Here is a 21,246-nt window from a genome sequence, read left to right as displayed (position 1 = left end):
AGAAAGGTTGAGCGTAGCCCTCTGGGGGCGAGCGCGGGAAGTGTCGCCACAGGTCTTTCCACTATTTCCAAATCCAGTTGCGAATCAGCTCCTCGAACGACGTTACGGAACTCCCGGAAATATTCCCTGACGTTCAGGTGCGATAAACCGTGCAGTATATCCAACGAAACATCCTGCGGTTCGGAGAATACCTCCTCCTACAGGATTCAAGCCGGATACTTTGGAGCAAAGGCGAACCGAAACATCTCTTTTTCTCGCGTTTCCTCTCCGTTCTTTGCTCCTTGCTTCCAGTAGCAATTGGAAACCTCTAAGAACGTTCTCGAGTTCTTTGAATATCGAGAGCTTGTCGATGAATTGCTTCGCCATGGTTTTGTCTTCGATCCTCTCAAACGCCGTGAATCCTGCGTGGCGTTCTTGTTGCGTGGCTGTTCTTGCTGTAGCGACTGGATACGACCCTGGTCAGTTCCTTCTCTGATACTTGAAAGGTCATTTTCTTGTTTGATTTGTTTCAACTTGGCTCCACAGGTGTATATTTTGGTCTTAGACCCCTTCTATGTACGGATTCGCAGTGCACTGGAGTCCATCAGGGGATTTGCCCAATCAAGATATTTGACTGCTCGAATTACTTTTACTTCCCTAAGGAGGAAAAACAGGTGTCTGTCTTTTCGAAACGAACTTTAGATTTTATGGTTTTCTTGTATACAGTCGCTACTGTATCTAAGCTGATGTGTTGTTTTATTTCTCTTGCGAATAATAATCAGAACAAGAAACGTTATCTTTGAAAAATCGTGTCGAGCATGATCTCTGGATATTCCGGTTTGATTCCCGCAAAAATTGCGTCGCATGGAAAATATCGGAGTGGATGGAACGGGTGTCAGGAGGAGCGAGACTAAGTTACACAGCAATTACGTTCGTGGCATTCGTGCAGTGTTTGCACGAATCATTGTCCGCGATCGTCTTTCTTTTTTTATCGCGTCGAAATAGCTTTCAAGCACGTGTAACAGAAGTTTCAATTTCCTGCGTAGAGGTGTGCTCAGCTAAACAGAATTAGTCTCCGTACGTGTGCCTTTTTTTATTCGTTACAAAATTGCAACCGATACGATGCTATTTTATTTTTGTATCACGAGGTATTATACACTTTTTAGAACGCTAAAATTCGGTTTATATTCGACGATTGCACTCTGTATTAATTTCTGCAGCTGTCTGACACCCAGGTATAATAAATGGAAATCAGAATTTGTTCAGCATCAATGTACATGATAAGAAAAATACGTGCAAAATAAAGGAACAGCGATACACGTGACACCGACAAATGTAATTAACGATCTTGATTGATCGATGGTGACTTCGTGGAGCTGAATATGAGTGTGAAAAATGTTTAAAAGGTAGGTAAGTGTGCTCAGGGATGGCAGCTCGTCAGGATGGCGTTACCTGGTGCACGCAAGAACCTACTAAAAAGCGAACCAGAATCACAGTGTAAATCACCTAGACTACCTGCTATAGGCTTAGTCCTTGTTCAGGGTTTCGCATAAAGGACGAAGCTTAGGTATGCACCACGTCTCCTTTCAGCAGAAGCCTCGTCCCAAAGTATATGTACAGGGCAGGTAGAAACTATCGTCAATGCTGTCGCCTCTTTCTCTCGTCCATTCTTGTACACTGCCACTCAAAAGTCTCCGAGCAGTTGTTTCCAAGAATACTTCGATATTTGGCGTAGATCAGGATTTTCTAACCATTTCTGTATCATGTTTCAACGCTTCAAAAATGTACACATAGCGTAATAGTCGACCAAGTTTTGACGAAATTTAATATAAATAGATACTTGAAAAAGAAAAAAATAAATGCAACATAATTCTCTAATAACTCCCAAAATATTTAAAATTCTGAACTACCTTTATTAGCTAGGAATTACATTTAACGGCCAATGAAGATATTAGTGTTTGGCTCTTGGAATGTCCCTAAATAATTTTCCTGGGAAAGATGTTTTCAAGCTTCTAACGGTTGCATAATCGTTTTTAGGTTTACGCAGAGCTTAATGACTATTCTAAAACTCTTGAGCCACAGTGTACATAGCTTTTGCATGTATATATATTTTTAAACAGGATAACGCGGATGAACGTGGATTTCGATCCCTCCCATAATCCCTGTACTGCTGGCTCGCGTAAAATCGCAGGAACAGGAAACTATCATATTACGAGCATAAATCTTTTCACTGCTATTTGGTCCCAAAGAATTTTTACTCCTCGAAAATAAATTTGCAAAAAAAAAATAGAAATTCTTATTCCGTTTCTAATAAGAGATAATAATTACGTTTTACTCCGAAGTAGAAAACCTGATTAATAGTATTTAGTTAATAGTATTTTTATTGCTCTGAAAGATCGTGCATACTATAGTTTCAATCAGTTAAATAATTTATTATTTACTGGTAATCAATGAAACGCTTTTACATTCAGAATACATTGAATCAGAGATAATTTAACACTGTGAATACTAATTAGTTACTCTTGTTAATCGCAAAAATAATCTGTCACAAACATTTTACTTCTGAAATAAATATCATTACAACCAGAATGCAGAAGAGGATCGATCGGAAGGAGTTTATTTATTTTTAAAAGCATCGTTCAATGTTTGTTCCAGACTTGAAAACCATTCCATTTGCAAATTGATAATTTTCCACGGATACAAGGTACGAACTACAAGAATTTTTTTTTTGCGCTAAATAATATTTACTATGCAACGCGAAGCAAGGAAGAACGTTGCGTAGAGATCGTACCACGCGACGCGTGAGGGTAGTGGAAGCAAAAAGAATCGTAAAACTCTTTCTCGTGGAGCTTTTTCATTGGTCGAGTGTAGCTACGTGAAACGGTATATATGTATATAGCTGGCTTTAGGCCTGAGTCGACAGTACGACGGTGACAAGTTCTAAATAGACTCAGCTTGGGAGAGAAGGCGTATTTTCACGGATAAATGGCACCTCTATTTTCCTTATTTTTACTTTACCCCTATAATAAAGCAAAACGTACCACACGGATGAACAGTCAACTTATATCCTTTCCTCTTTCACCTTACTCCTATATAGCAGATGAAAATGTACCTTCGTGGATAAATGTCACCTCTGTCCCCCATTTTCACTTTATTTTTATCGTAGATAAAACGTACCTTCGTGAATAAATATCATTTCAATCCTTCCCATTTTCACTTCGTTCCTACGGTAGAAGAAAACCTGCGTAAATAAACCCCTATTTTTCGTATTTTTACTTCACTTTTATAATACCAAGGCACGTATAGACTTCCTAATTTGTACCTTACTCTTACGGATAGAGCAGAATGTACTCTTTCGAATAAATGTCTCCTCTATCTTCCTCGTTTTATATTGTTTCTGTCGTAAAGGAGAATGCACCTTCGTGGATAAATGCTATCTCTTTTTTATTTGTATTTTGCCACTTCTGTCGTATGACTATAACGAAGGAAAATTTACCTTTACATGTAACTGTTCTATTTTTCTCACTTTTACTTTATTTTTATCGCAGAGAACGACGTACCATCGCAAATACTATTTTTGACCGAATTCCAGCGCAATTATATTTCTATGGTATTAAATATATGTATTGATTAAGGCATGTAAGTTAACTGCAATCGTAAACTTGTCTCATCGATTTCCAGCAGCAGAGTTTCGCGCGAAACAATCGGTAATCAAGCTTGAAACGCGGCAACACAAAAAGGTGGAGAAATTCGGAGCAGCTACATAGAGACGAGAACGTAGAAGCGTTCGAAGGTTATTTATTGCGCGCGTCGTTTGTTCTCCCTTTAATCTGCAGGAGATAAATACCGGCTAGCTGAAGCAACGAACTTTTGGCCGGCTGCAAACAGGAAGGAAAAGAGCAGTGCTGCGGAGAAATACAGTATCCGAAAAAAGGATTCATACACAGCTATATGCTACGCTGAAAAAAGGATTCGTACACCGAATATACAGGGTGGGTGGAAAATCATGATACAACCTGCCAGGAGATAATTCTATTCTTAACAATAAGGAAACAATTTGGTATTTAAGTTTTTCATCCAAGGCTTTGTTCTCAAAATGATCAAATTTAAAGTTTATTAGAAATATCCTCCACTTTAATTTCAATTATATTTTGAGTAACGACAGCGCTGACAGTAGCAGACCGAATTGTATTATAGTATTCGTTTAGGAAAATTCGCCCGAAGCGATCGTATTACCAACCGTTAATTTGATGTTAAATTTGTAATGATAATTAGATAATTTGGTGGTCATCTGATTTACAAATTACGGTTTGCATATGCATTAAGGAACACGAACGAGGTTAATATACACCTCAAATATTTCTATACATAAAAAGGAACGTACATAGAGATAAATTTATATAAAATTTTTCTTTATCCAGTGTGAAATATTTAATAGGTTTTATTTTAATTCAACGAGTAACGGATTGATTATCTTCTGTTCGTTATTCAAAATTTCTATTTAACAGGACAATCATCGATAGCGTGGTATTAGTCAAATCAAAAATGGGTATTTTTTGGCGTTTAATTTTCTGGATCGCGATTTCAATTCCGTATTATTTAGAGTTAATATTTATCTCGATTTGTCTTCGATCGCGAAAAACACGGAAATACCAATTTCCACCAATTGCATCGGACAATGGAAAATAAATATTTCACGCGAGCGAGCTACACAGGATTACAGTCACGGGAAATCGCGAATGCGGGCGAAAAAAATAGACCGCTAATTTTCCGATAAACAATTTGTTTGCCAATTTGTTCGACGCCCGAGCGTTCCCTCGGCGTTGGTACCAGCGATTCTGCACTAAATTGTCGCATTGTATTAAACGTCATTACACATCGACCTCAATTAATTATCGGGTCGCGTGAGTTACGCCGGTGGTGTTAATTTCGTCTGAAAGGACGCTATTCAGGAAAAATGTCTGCGCTACGGAGAGAGAGAGAGAGAAAAAAAATGTTCTGTAATTTAGCAACGTTCGTTAGTGAGCGCTCTTTTGTGTAAACGCGCGCTGAATGAAATAATTATAAAATTCTGATAAACGGGTTTCGTTTGACAAACGCGGTATCGTTAGAGAATATGTTAAAATCATTGTACATACGAACGTATATAAATACGGAAATATATTCTTTATGTTAGAACTTTATAATTAAATTTGGAAACGTTCGAAAATTCAGAAGAAAAGATAATAATTTACAACATTAAAAAAAGAAGGAATTAAATATGTAAAATATTATTAAAATATGTTAATTTTATAGAAATGATTATATAAATATTTTTAACGGAAACAGAAAATTTAAATTTTAAATAAGAATACCTTTTTGATGATTTTATAAAATTCTGGTAAAATGTTATTATGGATCGGAGCAGTGAAGGCGATATCATATAATGTTCTCATATCGGACACTGGTACTATTACCGTACCGTTTAAATTACGCAAATAATAATTATATTAATATTAACGATATTACATCATATTATATTAACACTATTTAGCAGAATAATTAACTATTTCCTAGCGTAAAGATTCAAAGAAAGCCGGATATTCTCACTTTCATGCTTTTCACACAGAACACTTTGAGATTCTTTTTGCTGGAATTATTCTTGCTTCTCGTATAATTACGTTTCATTAAATTTCAATTATATTTTCTCTGAGTATCAATCTTCATGTACATACAATTCTTCCTCCTCTGCTAATTAACGCTTCATGAAATTATAACAGCGTATAATTAGAATCAAGTGCTAGGGGCTGAATGAAAAATAATGCTTCGGAGTTTATATCTTTTACAGGAATTAAGGTACTTTAATGAAGGAAAAAAGAATACAATGCTTGAAACTGTTTTGTTTGTTATTTACGTTTCTACGCAATTCCTTTCTTTCGCCACACACATTTCCAAAGTGGACAAATTTTTGATGGGGTCAAGCTTGGAATATGTAAACAATAGGATCACGTATTGCAATAAAATTTGATTCTTGTTTTTCGAACACCTTTTGTATCTCAAGAAATCGTAATCATGATTTTTCCAAAGTGGACAAAATTTTGATGGGGTCAAGCTTGGAATATGTAAACAATAAAACCACATGGTCCCTTGAATACCTTTTGTATCTCAAGAAATCGTAATCATGATTTTTCCTGCAGAAGACTGCATTTTGAATTTCTTCTTTGCAGGCAAGCCTTTATGGTGATACTTCATCTTTCCCAAAAAGTAAAACCGGTTTGAAACTAATAAAACTTGGAAAAGATTATGAGGAACTGGCTGAAGGCACAAGATGACCAATTCTTTCGTGACAATTTTCGAAAATCGTTCATTATTTGGAGAGATGTTAGTAAGTATGGCAAACAAAATTGTATGTATCATTTTTATTTTTCATTTGTCAAAGTATCTTGCTTTTTGCAGAAATTCTAAAATCGGAATCATTTCTTTCCACTCAACCCCTCATATATTCTATTGTATGTATGCCAGTGTTGAAATATTCATGAATTAATTTTCTCATTTATTTAATTAAAATAACTTTAAGAAGTACTTATTTCTGGAATAAAATTAAACTCTTCATCAGTCTCTACAAGCATATTTAAATTATATACATATTTTCAGAGCTTTAGATTGGTTCTTTTGAATGAGATGTAAAAACAATACGACCCAAATGGAATGAAGCAGTCTTTTCATATTCGTTCACGAAAATACCTAGATTTTTGTACAAATTACAAAATGAAAAGCGTTACTTTCCATTCAACCCCTCGTATATTTCACGCGCCAGTGTTAAAATATTCATGAATTAATTCTCTCATTTATTTCCAATCAACCAAATAATTATATTTCATTAAAATGACTTTACGAACAGTTTATTTGTTGAACAAAATTAAATTCTTTATTATCCCTTGCGATCATACTGTAATTATATATTTATTTTCGCTGCTTTCGACTTGCTCTCTCCTCTTTGCTTCGACGTGAAAATAATATAATCTGAAATTATTTTTTTTCACCCGATAATCAATTCTCGGAGTTCACAAAATTCTCACTTCCTGAATCGCCCAAACTGCTAATTGACCCCGCAGGAAGCGAAGGCGGTATAAAAATAGTACCTTTTCTGAATCGGTGTCCGAATATATGCGACCTGGTCGATATTCTGGCGGCAGATAGGCCCGAGCGGTTTCGGGTGGTGCGAGTTGCAACAAAACCCTACCACGTGGCGTCAACTCCAACGTGTGAAGAGTCACCACCGGGCCAGCTCTCGATCCACCCACTACACCACCGTCTGAAACAGATTTCAAGAAAACGTTACTACATAAAACATCGTTCGAAATACTTGGCACCAACTTCCTGTTACTGTCAAAAATTAAAGAAAGAATTATCTTTCACTTCGTACACGTATCATCGATAGCAACGTGAAACGTTAAAACAATTTCGTTGTACCTTTTTTAAAATTTTAAATAAAAATAAACTCACAATACAAAAATCCATTTAAAATAAATGCTTACAACCATCGCATTTAATTTTAAATTTTTTATTTCTATTCCTTGGTAATTTTTTTTCATACACAATTTTGTAAAATGTTACAGTGCATAGCAGTATAGTTAATTGTTACGATATCGTTAACGTGTATTATCGTGATCCAAATGAATTTCCCCGAATTAACGATTTTTCCGACCATTTCGACCGTCGTTTCCGACACGGCGATCGCAATTTCCTCGTCAGCTGTTGCACACAGAATCCACGCATTCGGCGATGTTTGTAACTGTTCGACGCACTATAGTCGCGATACTGATGCTCGTATGCGGGTTTCGCGCTGATAATTCACGCGCAAAAAGTGCCAATTTTAATCGTTTAATTACTCGTGTCTTAACGACTCTGATCATTATCTCTAAGAGTGTATCTGAGTGTCTTGTACGTCTCTTTGAGTCTCTTAAATATTCAGGGGCTTTAAGTGTATCATATATCTTAATTCGAAAAGTGAGATATGTACAACACATTTGTTCCTAGGGCATTTTTTAGTTATTCTAACGAATAGATTTAGTTTCTTAACTAATTAACTGTGGCGATCTCTTTGCAAAGCGCGCACCAGTGTGTGTCGCGATAATCAAGCGATGACGGGTATAGTCGTCAAACACAGAGTATGTGGAATATGAAATTAGGTTGTAATAAAATGACTTTTATTTTTTTTATTTCATTACTCACATTTATTTATTTACTTAAATTAACATAAATATTTTGCATATAAACGAAAAAAAAACATGAAGAATCAATTTCTTACTTTAACTTGCTGTTAGCATGGTACAATGCATAATGAATATATGAATCCGTAATTGCTTCTGTGATGACTAATAAAAGACAACGATACATTTACGAAAACTAATTCGTAGTATATGCGGTTTTTTTTATATTAATTATTTATAATTCTTATTTGTTTGTTTCATTTCGTCTTGACCACTAAACATTTTAAACATATTAAAATTTACGAATATAATTTAGTTTTCGCCGAAATTACAATTTAAATATCAAATTGTAACAAAATTTTACGCATGATGGATATAGTCGTCAAACACACTTAACTGGTTAAGTATTTATGGAACTCACTGTATGTAGAACGAAGCTAGAAACAGATTTTTCTACAACCTCGTGACGTACTTGCCAGATTTTAAGAGCGTCGTATTCTACTGACACTCAGGATTATGTTCTTGCCGTGTCTTTGACGCGTTCCTACGTGCAATAACAGCGTATTTTATTATTATCAGGTACCTTGACTAGCAGAAGGTTCTTCCAGAGGCCTTAACGATAACGATTGCCTGGAAAAATTCAAGCTCGAAGCAGCAGGTGCGCGAGTCTCGTCTCTGCCAAGGGGTCGAAGGGGGATTTCCTTGCAAATTACCAAGTTTATTTATCGTGACCACGGGGACCACCGACATCCTAAATCATTTATTATCGTTTGTAGCGCGCGAACCACTTAACCGTAACCTTCTCGAGCATCGATTCGTCGGGCAAGAGAAAAAAAAAAGAAGTCGATAGAATCGAATCAGCCGCTCTAGGAAAGTGGATCGAAGTTAAGGAAGACGCGATGAAAAATTGAGGAAGCGCCAAGATACTCTTCGGCTGCCTTCGTTCCAGTAATTTTATTCCCCATCGCCGGTACCATAATCTTGTTCCTTCGATTTGCTGCCTCTATTTCCGTCGTTTCGGATCCAATCTAACCGCGTCACGCCTATCTAACTGACTCCGTCGCGAAAGTACCGTGAAAACGTTTAGTGTCCTGTCCGATTTACGATCCGTGATGTCCAGTCGTTCGCTTATAAATTTTCTTGCCTCGTGTTTCGTTAGACTCTCTTCCCCCTGCGTGAACGATAGAGTTTTCCACAATTTTCTTAAATCGTACTTTCGTACTTTACGTATGGGCTGGAAGGTGTTTGAATTTTTGTACGATTTCACTCTGTGTCTATAATTTCAGCGATACGTATTGATCACCATTTATTCAGTATTCCTCATTCGTCAGTAAATAATATAGTGGATAGATACCGTTGAATTAGTAGGATCATACCAACTCGATTTCTCGTATATTTAATTGCATAGTGACATAAATTTCACAAGTTTCGCGGCACGTGTTGCACTCGATTCCATCCGAAATTCGGCCATCCCGATCGTAGATTTTACAAACAAGTAGACGATAAATTATTCACCCTTCTAAAACGCGTTGGACTTGATTATGCAAACTCGAGCGTCCAGCTTCAACGAAAGTGCATTAGTGCAACGTACACCAGAGACAGACAGAATTTTATTCGACTAATTGATATTCAAAAAGGTATAGCAGCTTAAAATATTTCGAATTCTTTTGCAAAGACTAACCATTACCATTTGGCTTAAAACTTCAATTAATCAACTCTCTCGTAGCTTTAGGTTTCCAATAAGCATTGATAAAAGCTTGTAAAATCATTTTCACCTACCTCAAAGAATCTAAATTACAAATTTAAGAACATCGTTGTATGGTTTCAAATGCTCAATAAAAAAATAAAAAATTTATACCTAGCGTCTGATAAATCGAACAGATTAATTTTCGGATTTTATTTAACGTGTAATGGAGAAACAGTAGTTCGAAATTCTTTTACGGATACAAATTTCGCCAGTCTCCGGAGGATTGTCGTCCATTTCCCGAGATCTTGCCTTGGATTCTCGCATCAGTCGACGAACGGGGTGGCAAGAAGTGCCATCTGTCCTTTACCGTAGCTGTAAATTCAGTATAATTCGCCATTCAGGCGTTAATTTCGCAGCGTGTCACGGACATTAACAGGCTAACGATCTCTAAAGCGTTTTGACACAGGGAATGTTCTCCCTTCTGCTACGACCTACTAATTCGAGGTATTTCGCCCTGACCGAAGAATACTTTTGCACTAGGGGGAATTCCAAGGAAATTGAACCTCGCCAAGGGATGGAATAGCTCCGTGGAACGAGGTTCCTGTTTACAACTAAAAGTTCTCCGAATCCGCGACACTTACGGAAACGTTCGTTCGTAGGAAAAAGTTCGTAACCGTGTGAAATCGCGCGATCGAGAACAACGTTGATTCGATTTCCATTGTTTTAAATTTCTTTTCCCCCGTCGGTGATTCGACTTCGTAATTGGATCCGTTGTTGACAACTTCGGCGAAGTTTCGACTCTTTTTTGTACGATAAGAAACCGTTGGATGAAAGTCGTGTTGGATTATGTTTCTTTTCGTAAGAGTTCATCTGCACGCAGTTGAGTTCTACATATATTTCACTGTTCTAGATTTACTATCGTGTCTTTGGCAGTTGTGTGCCCACTATATTCGCGAGTAAAAAGAAGCACGTTCGTATTGATTAGTAATTTATACAAGCGGAGCATTCGGAGAACAAAATGCTAATGAAACGATCATAATTCATTTGATTTATCGTATGGAGCCCGGAAAATCAATTTCAGGCTTCGCTGGTATATTTGCCTGGAAAGCTAATAAATATAACCGTAGCTTCGATAACAAGTTATAAAATATTTGTAAATTGCACTTTACAAATTATAATTTTTATCGAAGGCTCTATTAAAATATTTTATGTTTATTTAAAGGTGTCTAAAGATTAATAAAATAATGAAGAATGGCAGTTGGATTTTTTTAAAGCCACTTTTGCTTACGTTAATTTCTGCATAGGTTCTGGAGCGAAGAAGGGTCGAAAAAATGAAATGAAATGATTTTATAATGACTAATTATTTATGATTTTGAATACTTTGCTTATCTTTCTCGCTTCCATCATCAAATTGTTGCACACACGAAGTAATCATCGCGTCAACGCATACTAAATTAATCTTACGTGACTAATGAGCGCAGATTATTCGTGTGCTGAGATATTAACTGACAGTGCTTAGGCGCTAGATAGCGTAATTGCTGTCCGCCCGCCTTGTTACGAGATCTATTTCAGTTTAACTAAAATGATTTCAAAAGGATACTTAATCAAAGTTAATGGTTGCTATTCTTTAAAAATATTAAATTTTACTCGTTCATCCGGTAATGTTTAATTCTTTTAATTATTATACCACTACCAATACCAAGTAACGATTATAGAATTACTGTAAATCAGTGTTTTAAAATATGTATAACATGAAAAATTAAATATAGAATCAAAAATAAATTTTACAGGATAAGCAATGAAAATATTTTTAAAAAAAGGTGCACCAATCATGAAATTTAACTGTCACTTCTGATGGAAATCTAATACAAATAAAAAATATGTGATAAAAGAGTTCTTAACCTACGAAGTTTGTTTGTGGAATAAAAAGCAAAAGTGATAATTTTTTATTCATGCCACGGTCGACGCCAACGAGCGATAAGATCCCCCGATTTCGGATATGATACGAAAATTAAAGTGCGGTAAAAAAGTTAAAGAAAAATACGGGGACTGTCGATAGGCTTATGAGATTTCTGTCTCTCTCGCTCCCACGCCTTCACTGACCTACCCGAAGCTTGTCACCTATGTAAAAGCAGTTATAAAAGTGGGTCACGGTTTCTCCAGAATTTCGGTCGTCATTCAGCATGCATATTAAATGCTACACTTTGAAGGCTTATATCTGTGGAACCGATTGAGGTATCAGCTTGAAAGAAAATGTCTTTTCAATATCACATTTTGTATTACTTTTTCGACAGACCGGGTCAATAGTCTCGCAATTCTTCCAGTTGTTAATGGTCTTTGGTCTGAAGTATAAATGCTAAATAAAATTGATTCATTTACACCAAGTTTCCTATTAGCAATAAGTAGTTTCCTTACGTTGATTATTAACCGAACAATCAAAGTCAAGAGACCTAATTCTAATCTTATCACGTTTATCTACTCGTAAGAAATTAAGTTATGGTAATTGCAACACTACTGTGCTTAAATAAGTATTTTTTATTTTTTTTAGATATTAAATGTTTCTCCAAAGAACATTAGAAGCCTTCGAGACACTTTATCAGTTTACCATAATCCTGCTTCAAATTTATTTGTCCAGAACTGTGCCAGACAATCAAAGGTAGATTTGAAAATAAGATTACTTCACGTTCCAACAATAATAGGCTGATCGAAATTTAAACGAGGAAATATTAGTTTCTCAGGAGTCGATTGCCGGAGTGTGAAGTAATTCAAACTTAATGCAGAAACCAAAATGTAAATATATTCATGCAAAAACCAAGTATATTAGTCCCTCTGCGCCGGCTGCAAGCTGAAACTAATTGCATAGTAATGTGATGCGAGCGATGCGTCGGAATGCATTACACCGGCTGCGAAACGTCCCAAAATCGTGGAAGCAGATATTTGGTCGGAGAACAATAATTCTAGGTAAATCTTTCGAGCGATCTCCTCGTGAAGAAATCAAGAAACAAGGAAACGTGGTTGCCTGTTTATTTCAAAATAAACATAACAAAGTAGGAATCTGTGAACTTTAATTTTATGGACTTTCTGGATTAAACATACAGTGGCGGCCAGTTACTTAAGACCGCTGGGTAGTTAAGAAAATAAATAGTGCTAATATTTTATTCATTGCATTTTTCGTATACTAAACTCATATGAAATATATTTTGAAGTATGTTATACCATAATATCGCAATAATTTTATTTACAATACTATTAGCTACAAATATTTTTAACATTTTCTCAGATTAGGTCGTTATGACAGCGAACAACTACTTAAGACCAAATCAGACTAATACTATAAACACAGGTAAAATTAATGAAACTTGTTAATTGCGGAAAAATAAAACTTAGCAAATAGTTAGTAACGCGTTGCGCTCCCTTTTTGTCGTATCACTTCTTCACAACGCAACGTCTTGGCATAGACTCAATTAAACGGCGACAACGCTCGACTGGAATATTATTCCACCCTTCTTGAATAACAGCGTACAATTCATTTAAGTGTTTGGGCTTTTTATATTTTACATGTTTCTCCACATCAATCCATAGCATCTCAATAGGATTGAGGTCTGTAAAAATGTTTACATTTTGCTGACATAAAAATTGTTTAACACTACGGGCTGTGTGTTTCGGGTCATTGTCAGCTTGCAAAATCCAGTTATCTGGCATTTGATTTCTTGTAAATGGGAGCAATACCTCATTTAATATATCAATGTATTTGTATTGATCCATTATTCCTTCAATTCTATGAATTGGGTCAACACCTTGTAACATAAACGCTCCCCAAACGTTCACTGAACCTCCTCCACCTTTCACGGTTGATTTTATGCATTTTGGTGAAAATTCCTCGTTAATACGACGTCGAACATACAATTTGCCATCCGAACCCATTCTATTAAACTTGGACTCATCGGTAAAAACAACTTTTGACCAGTCTGCTCTTGTCTAGTTGTGATGATTCTTAGCGAACTGTAAACGAAGCTTTCGGTTTCGTTTGGAAATTAGTGGCTTCTTGCGAGCTTAAATTCGTTTAATCTTCTTCGCACTGTTCGAACACTAATTTTCCTGATAATTTCGACACCAGATTCATTGAGAACTTGTTCGGCTGTTTTGTAATGATCCGCTTCAGAGATGCGGTGAAAAATGCGATCTTCTCGTGCTGTTGTAACACGAGGCCTTCTTTTACGCGACACATTACAAACTGATCCTGTCTTAGATATGAATTGCATTGCCTGTATACACGCCGTTTTGGAAATATTTAATTTTGTAGCAATTGCTGAAAATGAGTATCCCTCATCTCTCAATAATGTAATTTCAATTCTTAGTTCAGGAGTAACGTTCTTCTCTCGACTCATGATTGTTGACTGATTAGCAATTGTTTGCGATCTTAAATGCAGTGATCCATCGCAACCATGTCAACAGTGATGGTAACTGGGTCATTCCATGCGAAGTCGGACACTTTTCGGAGTACCATGTCGGATTTTGTTCTACTTTGAATATGTTGTAGTCTTTAGTGATATATAAACGTATCTCGAAGGATTTTTAAAAATTTTAAAAATTGTTGGTTTTACATCTGTTTGAAATATAGAGCTCACTTTTTTTCAATAAATAATAGCTGCTAAAGTATGGAAGTTATAAAAATGAAATTTTAGGTACTTGTAGCAGACCCATGGGAGTATCAAATAAAAATTATTTCAATTAAAAAAAAAATTTTTTTAACTATTTGTTTTGCAATTGTTTACAACAAATGTCATTCTTTTATAGCGGGGAAATATTTAAAAATCTGAAAAAAATGGGCATATAGTCCTGTTTGTCCCCTTCACGGACCAAGTTTTAAAAATACGGACACTTTAAAATTGGCCTTATAAAAATTAATTGAATGGAACGCTGCGTCGCGTCTTGACATGCTGGCTCGACCGGCCAAGTCGCGCAGTGCCTGCAACCGCCAAGCGGCTATACCTGCTATTGTTATACATAGGGTGTTGGACTGCTGGAAAATGTAACAGTTATTGGACACTCACTCTTTGTCAATGACACTTAGCATTATACACATTTAAGTTGTCAATATTCAATGGGATAGGATGTTCAATGTTCTAGTGGGATAGGATATGATGGGATGTGATGGGATTAGGTTCTGGTTAAGAAATAATGGTTGGATTGTACCAATGATCATCTACCGGATTAAATTGTTTGTTATAAAATTACTTACCTCATAACAGCTACACCTGTTGATTTTTCACTGTCTGAATAAATTCGGGCAGTTAAATGCGTTACTTCTTTAGTTGGTGTAAGTAAGTGAAAATTGCGTGTTCCACAGATTGTTGTAGCCAGTCCACGCCTTTCCAGCAAGAATTCCGAATGTTCCTTATATTCTTCTTTTGAGTTGAATTCAAAATGTACATTTTTAACAGCAACACAGTTTGTAGATGAATTAGAAATCCGATTACCAAAGTTGCAAATTCACGATTTTATTGCAAGAAGTCAAAGCAGCTTTTTTAAATATTCTAAAGAAAATGTAGGACCTGATGAATTTGTTGTCGTCGGCGATTTTGCGGAAAATTATTCCTTCGCTATCCAAGACGAAATCCAAAATTATCATTGGTCCAACAAACAGGCGACAATACACACATTCATTGCATATTATCAGGTGGATATTTGTTTAAACCATGAAAACTTTGTAATTATTTCGGATTGTCTCCAACATGACAGCACTGCAGTCCATTTATACCAGAAGAAATTAGTGGAATTTTTGAAGGAAACACATGGCACAACTATCAAGGAAATCAAATATTTTTCTAACGGAGCATCATCACAGTACAAAAATAAATATAATTTATTAATTCTCAATTTCCATTTTGAAGACTTTGGAATCAACGCCGAATGGCATTACTTTGCAACATCGCATGGCAAAAATGCATGAAATGGTATTGGTGGTTCTTTAAAACGCCTTGCTGCTCGAGCTAGTTTACAAAGACCGTTGGAAGACCAGATAACGACACCACAAAAATTATTTGATTGGGCAACTGCCAATATTAAAAATATACATTTGCAATTCAGCTCAACAGAAGAATATAAGAAACATTCGGAATTCTTGCTGGAAAGGCGTGGACTGGCTACAACAATCTGTGGAACACGCAATTTTCACTTATTTACACCAACTAAAGAAGTAACGCATTTAACTGCCCGAATTTATTCAGACAGTGAAAAATCAACAGTTGTAGCTGTTATGAGGTAAGTAATTTTATAACAAACAATTTAATCCGGTAGATGATCATTGGTACAATCCAACCATTATTTCTTAACCAGAACCTAATCCCATCACATCCCATCATATCCTATCCCACTAGAACATTGAACATCCTATCCCATTGAATATTGACAACTTAAATGTGTATAATGCTAAGTGTCATTGACAAAGAGTGAGTGTCCAATAACTGTTACATTTTCCAGCAGTCCAACACCCTATGTATAACAATAGCAGGTATAGCCGCTTGGCGGTTGCAGGCACTGCGCGACTTGACCGGTCGAGTCAGCATGTCACGACGCGACGCAGCGTTCCATTCAATTAATTTTTATAAGGCCAATTTTAAAGTGTCCGTATTTTTAAAACTTGGTCCGTGAAGGGGACAAACAGGACTATATGCCCATTTTTTTCAGATTTTTAAATATTTCCCCGCTATAAAAGAATGACATTTGTTGTAAACAATTGCAAAACAAATAGTTAAAAAAATTTTTTTTTTTAAATGAAATAATGTTTATTTGATACTCCCATGGGTCTGCTACAAGTACCTAAAATTTCATTTTTATAACTTCCTTACTTTAGCAGCTATTATTTATTGAAAAAAAGTGAGCTCTATATTTCAAACAGATGTAAAACCAACAATTCTTAAAATTTTTAAAAATCCTTCGAGATACGTTTATATATCACTAAAGACTACAACATATTCAAAGTAGAACAAAATCCGACATGGTACTCCGAAAAGTGTCCGACTTCGCATGGAATGACCCAACTAAGGATCTGATGCAACTATGTAATGTGAAAATAAGCAAAAAATGAAAAACACGAATCGGTCTTAAGTAATTGTCCGCTGTTATAACGACCTAATCTGAGAAAATATTAAAAATATTTGCAGTTTATTGTGTTGTAAATAAAATTATTGCGATATTATGGTTTAATATACTTCAAAATATATTTGATATGAGTTTAGTATACGAAAAATACAATGAATAAAATATTAGCACTGTTTATTTCTTTAACTAACCAGCGGTCTTAAGTAGTTGGCCGCCACTGTAGATTGCATAGTATCGACTCAACATTTCAATTTTCTGAAAATATTTGAAAAATAGTTAATAAAATAAAACAGACTTCTGTTAAAAGGTGTTAATGTTTGGCGTAGGATTCTAGACAATTGGATTATTGTATTTGTTCGATGATCCATGAAATATACAAAATGTATTTGTTTTTACGAATTGTCATTATTTTGGAAGAAATAACGTGACAGATGCGTCGAATCGTGTGGTTCTAACACAATGACGTTTCACCACACATTACACTAATAGCAAGGAGGCAGCTCAATAGTATGTTTCCAAATGGATGGGTCAGATATGATGGACCAATGTATTAACCAGCGAGGTCATTGGACTTAATACCATTAGATTACGTTATCGCGTAAGAGACACTGTTCGTTCTATTGTATCCTATACTGAGAACAGTATTAGACAAATCATCGATGTGCAAGTGGATGTAACGAATAATTTCATTAGGAAATTATAACAGCATTCGAGCTTATCCTGTAACTATACCAAAATAACAAGAACATTAATTATCGTCCGTTGCAACAACTTTTTCTTCATCCACGGTTTTTAAAAAATATTTGTTTCAATTCTGTGCCTGTTTATTTTCTCCCATTCCCGCATATTCGCGTCGAAATCCATTGTTTGTGTATTTTTTACATTAAAAAAGTCCAACGTTTTAATATGCAACGTTCTCCCGGTTACGACCTTTTTGAACGAAGAAAAGCAAACACACGGTGTCGGTTACCTTTCAAAGTTCGCGAAATACATTCTGTTGCTCTTTACCGCCGAGATTAAAATTTCGAGGCGCTCGCGACAGTGGGATACACGTACGTGAAAGAAATTAAAGTAAAACGCGGTTTACCGTGACAAAAATAAAAACTCACAGTTCTGCTTTGAAGCCATGAATTCTTTGTGGAAAGCGTCCGATATCGTTCGTGCACTTTTTCCTTTATTCCCGACGGAAAAACTATGAATTAATATTTTTTGTCGTCCATCAAATTTTCCCCCTAACCATTGGGGTAAGCATTCTATAAGCATTCTATCCATCCCTCGATTACAGAACCAACAAACCCTCGATCGAAAGACGACATCGTCAAGATTGTTTTCGAGATTCATCCGAATACCAGCATCGAGTTCCGTCTATTTTACCAACACACCGGCTTCTGTGGCCTCGCGCGTGTGCGTGGGTGGATCAGAGAAAGACAGATACGTCTCTATGTTGTATGTACAGGCTACGACAGTGACGGATAGTTTCCTAGAGCTTTCCGTTACTGTTCGTCCTATTAAATGCTACCTACTCCATTGACCATTCGACTCCACCCCTTTATCGTTTCCCCCCACATTTCGAGCCACCCCCTGCCCCAAAGACTTAGCATATTTAGTGCTCAACGTAGACCCCCATTGTTCCTCGGGACTAATTTGGCGTTCTAGTTGGCCGACGCGCACTTACAGTCCGACGAAGGTTGAGTAATAAAGACATGTTTATAGGGGAAAGGATTTCTCGAAGAAACGAATTTTCGCGACGAGTACAGTCGACGGAATTGCTATTGTTGGAAAGCACATCTGCGTTTAACTGGAAAATAAACTCGGCGCAAAACGATTTTAAAATACTGCCGAAAATCTAACACGATCTGATTTTATTTTAAGGTACCGTTAACATTTTTACAGATACTAGAGAATTTAGTTTTTGGGTTCAGTTGTTCAAAAAATTATTTCATGCGTACCTAAAAGTTATTTACATTTGAATCTAAATGTGAGAATCGAGGAAAATATTTTTATAAAGTCAATCGATGAGAAACTTAGAAAATTTAAAAGGATGGATTTTTGATATCTTTGGTAGAATTAGTATTAAGGCTTTCAAAAGGTGGGCATTGTGTGTTGAAAGGAATTTAAAAAATGTAAAATTATGATTTATTAGTGATTTATTCGAGTTCTTGTTTTAGAGACAATTGTACGAATCTGTTATGTTTTTAGGCAAAAAACTTTCCTATAGCATGATGCATAAATTTTCTAGCGATACCATGGAGAGAGATTGTACGCAGAAATAAATGCTAGAGAATGTGGGAAATTTCAATTTTTGCCTAAAAATAATTTGTTTAATTTAAATTCCTGTGTGCAGCTAAAAAGCAGACGCGCTCAGGCGCATAGCAAATCTCATTTCGCCATTTGAATTACGGAATACTTTTTACCATTTGCATGATAACGCTAACGTACCTGCACGTTGTTTGCATTTTAAACGATAAGTGCGTAAAATCCTATTCCACGTTTAATAGTAATGAGTTTTCTACCGAGGATGGAAACGTTACTAAAATCGGGCAAAAATTTCACGTAAATGGGAAACACGGCTATGCAGTATAAAATTATATACTAAAATTAAGAAAATATAATATCGATATATTTTTACAATTGGCCAAACAAGCAGCTAATTGCAATATTAAATATTTGTATCTTTCGTCCCATGATTTGAACAAATTTTCATCATATTATTCTAGTTTCTTTCACAGATGCAGTCGTCTGATTTATAGTTCGTCCCAGTTACTCTAGATACACTCTGTACGTCGTATTTATATGATTCGACTTACGCTGAAAGCTTCGAAATTAATCACGCCGCGAAAGTGGAGAATTTGCAGTATTCGAAAGTTCGAGAAAGAAAAGGAGAGCGACTAAACGTCGGAAAAATTGTTGCGCGTTGCCAGACGATTTTCCGATAAATATATAACGCCATCGGCCGCATAAATGGTATTAAGGCATTCCTGATACTGACACGTCCCTTTCCATTCTCGATAAAGCGGAAGAAAAATTTGCCAGGGCCGGTGCTTATTCTCGGGCTGCTCGGGCACCGAGCCAACCAGGATGTCATTAGCATAATCGACCAAAACTTTGTAATCTCTCTTTCAACAGTTTACTTGATAACACGGGAAAAAAGGTCGACGCGCGTCTATACTTTTCAACGACTGCCATTTTCGTTATTTATTTCAAATAATCTAAGTGAGAATAAAAATAAATAAGCAAAGAGTAATTGATTTCGACTTTAAAGCTGACGATCAAAGAACTTTTTTATTTATTTATTGAATGTCCCATCGGCTTACGAGGTATTCGATAAATCTAAAATTCTAAAATTCAAACTTAAAGCGTAATTATAAAATTTAATAGTTTAAAATTCTATTCAAATACACGTTATACGAAGGAAAAATAATCTTTGACTGTCAGTAATCATTCTACGAATTCCTTGTTAATGAAAACTAAACGCAGAATATAAAAATGAAGATATTAGAAATATTCTTGAAAAAAAAAACGATTATCGACCGATAAAGTATTTATTCCTCGTGGAAGTGCGCACCGATAACGTTGAATGTAATAATTATTCGTGAAAAATATGATATTCCAGAGGGCAACGTCGGAGTTTAAAGCTCATCGAAAAACCATAAACGAAGGAGTCGCACCGCGAATGAATTTCAATAAGTAAGAGTAGGGATTTCGTCTACCAGACGGCTGGAATTTCATTTTACAAGGGTGGATGTGAAAATAACTGGAATTCCGCGAGTAGCTTTGACTAGCATAACTTTTGGCTGCGCTACTCGCAGAAATTAACAACTACAGATAGTGTATATTCATTATGGAACAATGTCAAGGATCAACGCAATCGCGCAGAAACTAATTAAACATATGTCAAATGTTCTTGCCAACGGTACAAAATAGTAACGCTAATTAACTGCTTAGGATAAATGAAAATACTAATTCTAGATATAATTCTCTCGAGCTGTAAATAAATTATTGAAAATGTCCACTTCAAGGATTTCTCGCATTTTTGAGTCTCGTTTTTTCGGGGCTAGAATACGCATGAGTACTTTATCCACCCTTAAACTCGTCAAGTGTCTAATTTTGTCGACATTTCAACATTCCTGAAAAACTGAACCGAGTCTCATTACCAGGTAAAAACGTACATCGCAGGTAATTAAAACATTTCTTCATTTTTCAAGAATTTCTCGACTGTTTTAAGAGGCCCTTTCTCTGAATAATCGCCCTAATTTTGATCAATTCATAACAGAACAAATGCGA

General features: G+C 35.9%; 1 protein-coding gene across 1 annotated transcript in view; it reads right to left on the bottom strand.

Annotated features, from left to right (window-relative positions):
* Nucleotides 1-21,246, bottom strand: part of LOC122397619 — a 113,725-nt gene that overhangs the window by 29,381 nt on the left and 63,098 nt on the right. The window contains exon 3 of the mRNA XM_043396888.1: nucleotides 7,101-7,273. Coding sequence (XP_043252823.1) covers nucleotides 7,101-7,273 — 173 coding nt within the window. The remainder of the gene's footprint in view (nucleotides 1-7,100; nucleotides 7,274-21,246) is intronic.

The sequence above is a fragment of the Colletes gigas genome, unplaced genomic scaffold, assembly GCF_013123115.1.
Source record: "Colletes gigas isolate AHSC1104 unplaced genomic scaffold, ASM1312311v1 Colletes_gigas_Sc00001, whole genome shotgun sequence".
Classification (NCBI taxonomy): domain Eukaryota; kingdom Metazoa; phylum Arthropoda; class Insecta; order Hymenoptera; family Colletidae; genus Colletes; species Colletes gigas.
This window is presented reverse-complemented; position numbering and strand designations above follow the sequence as displayed.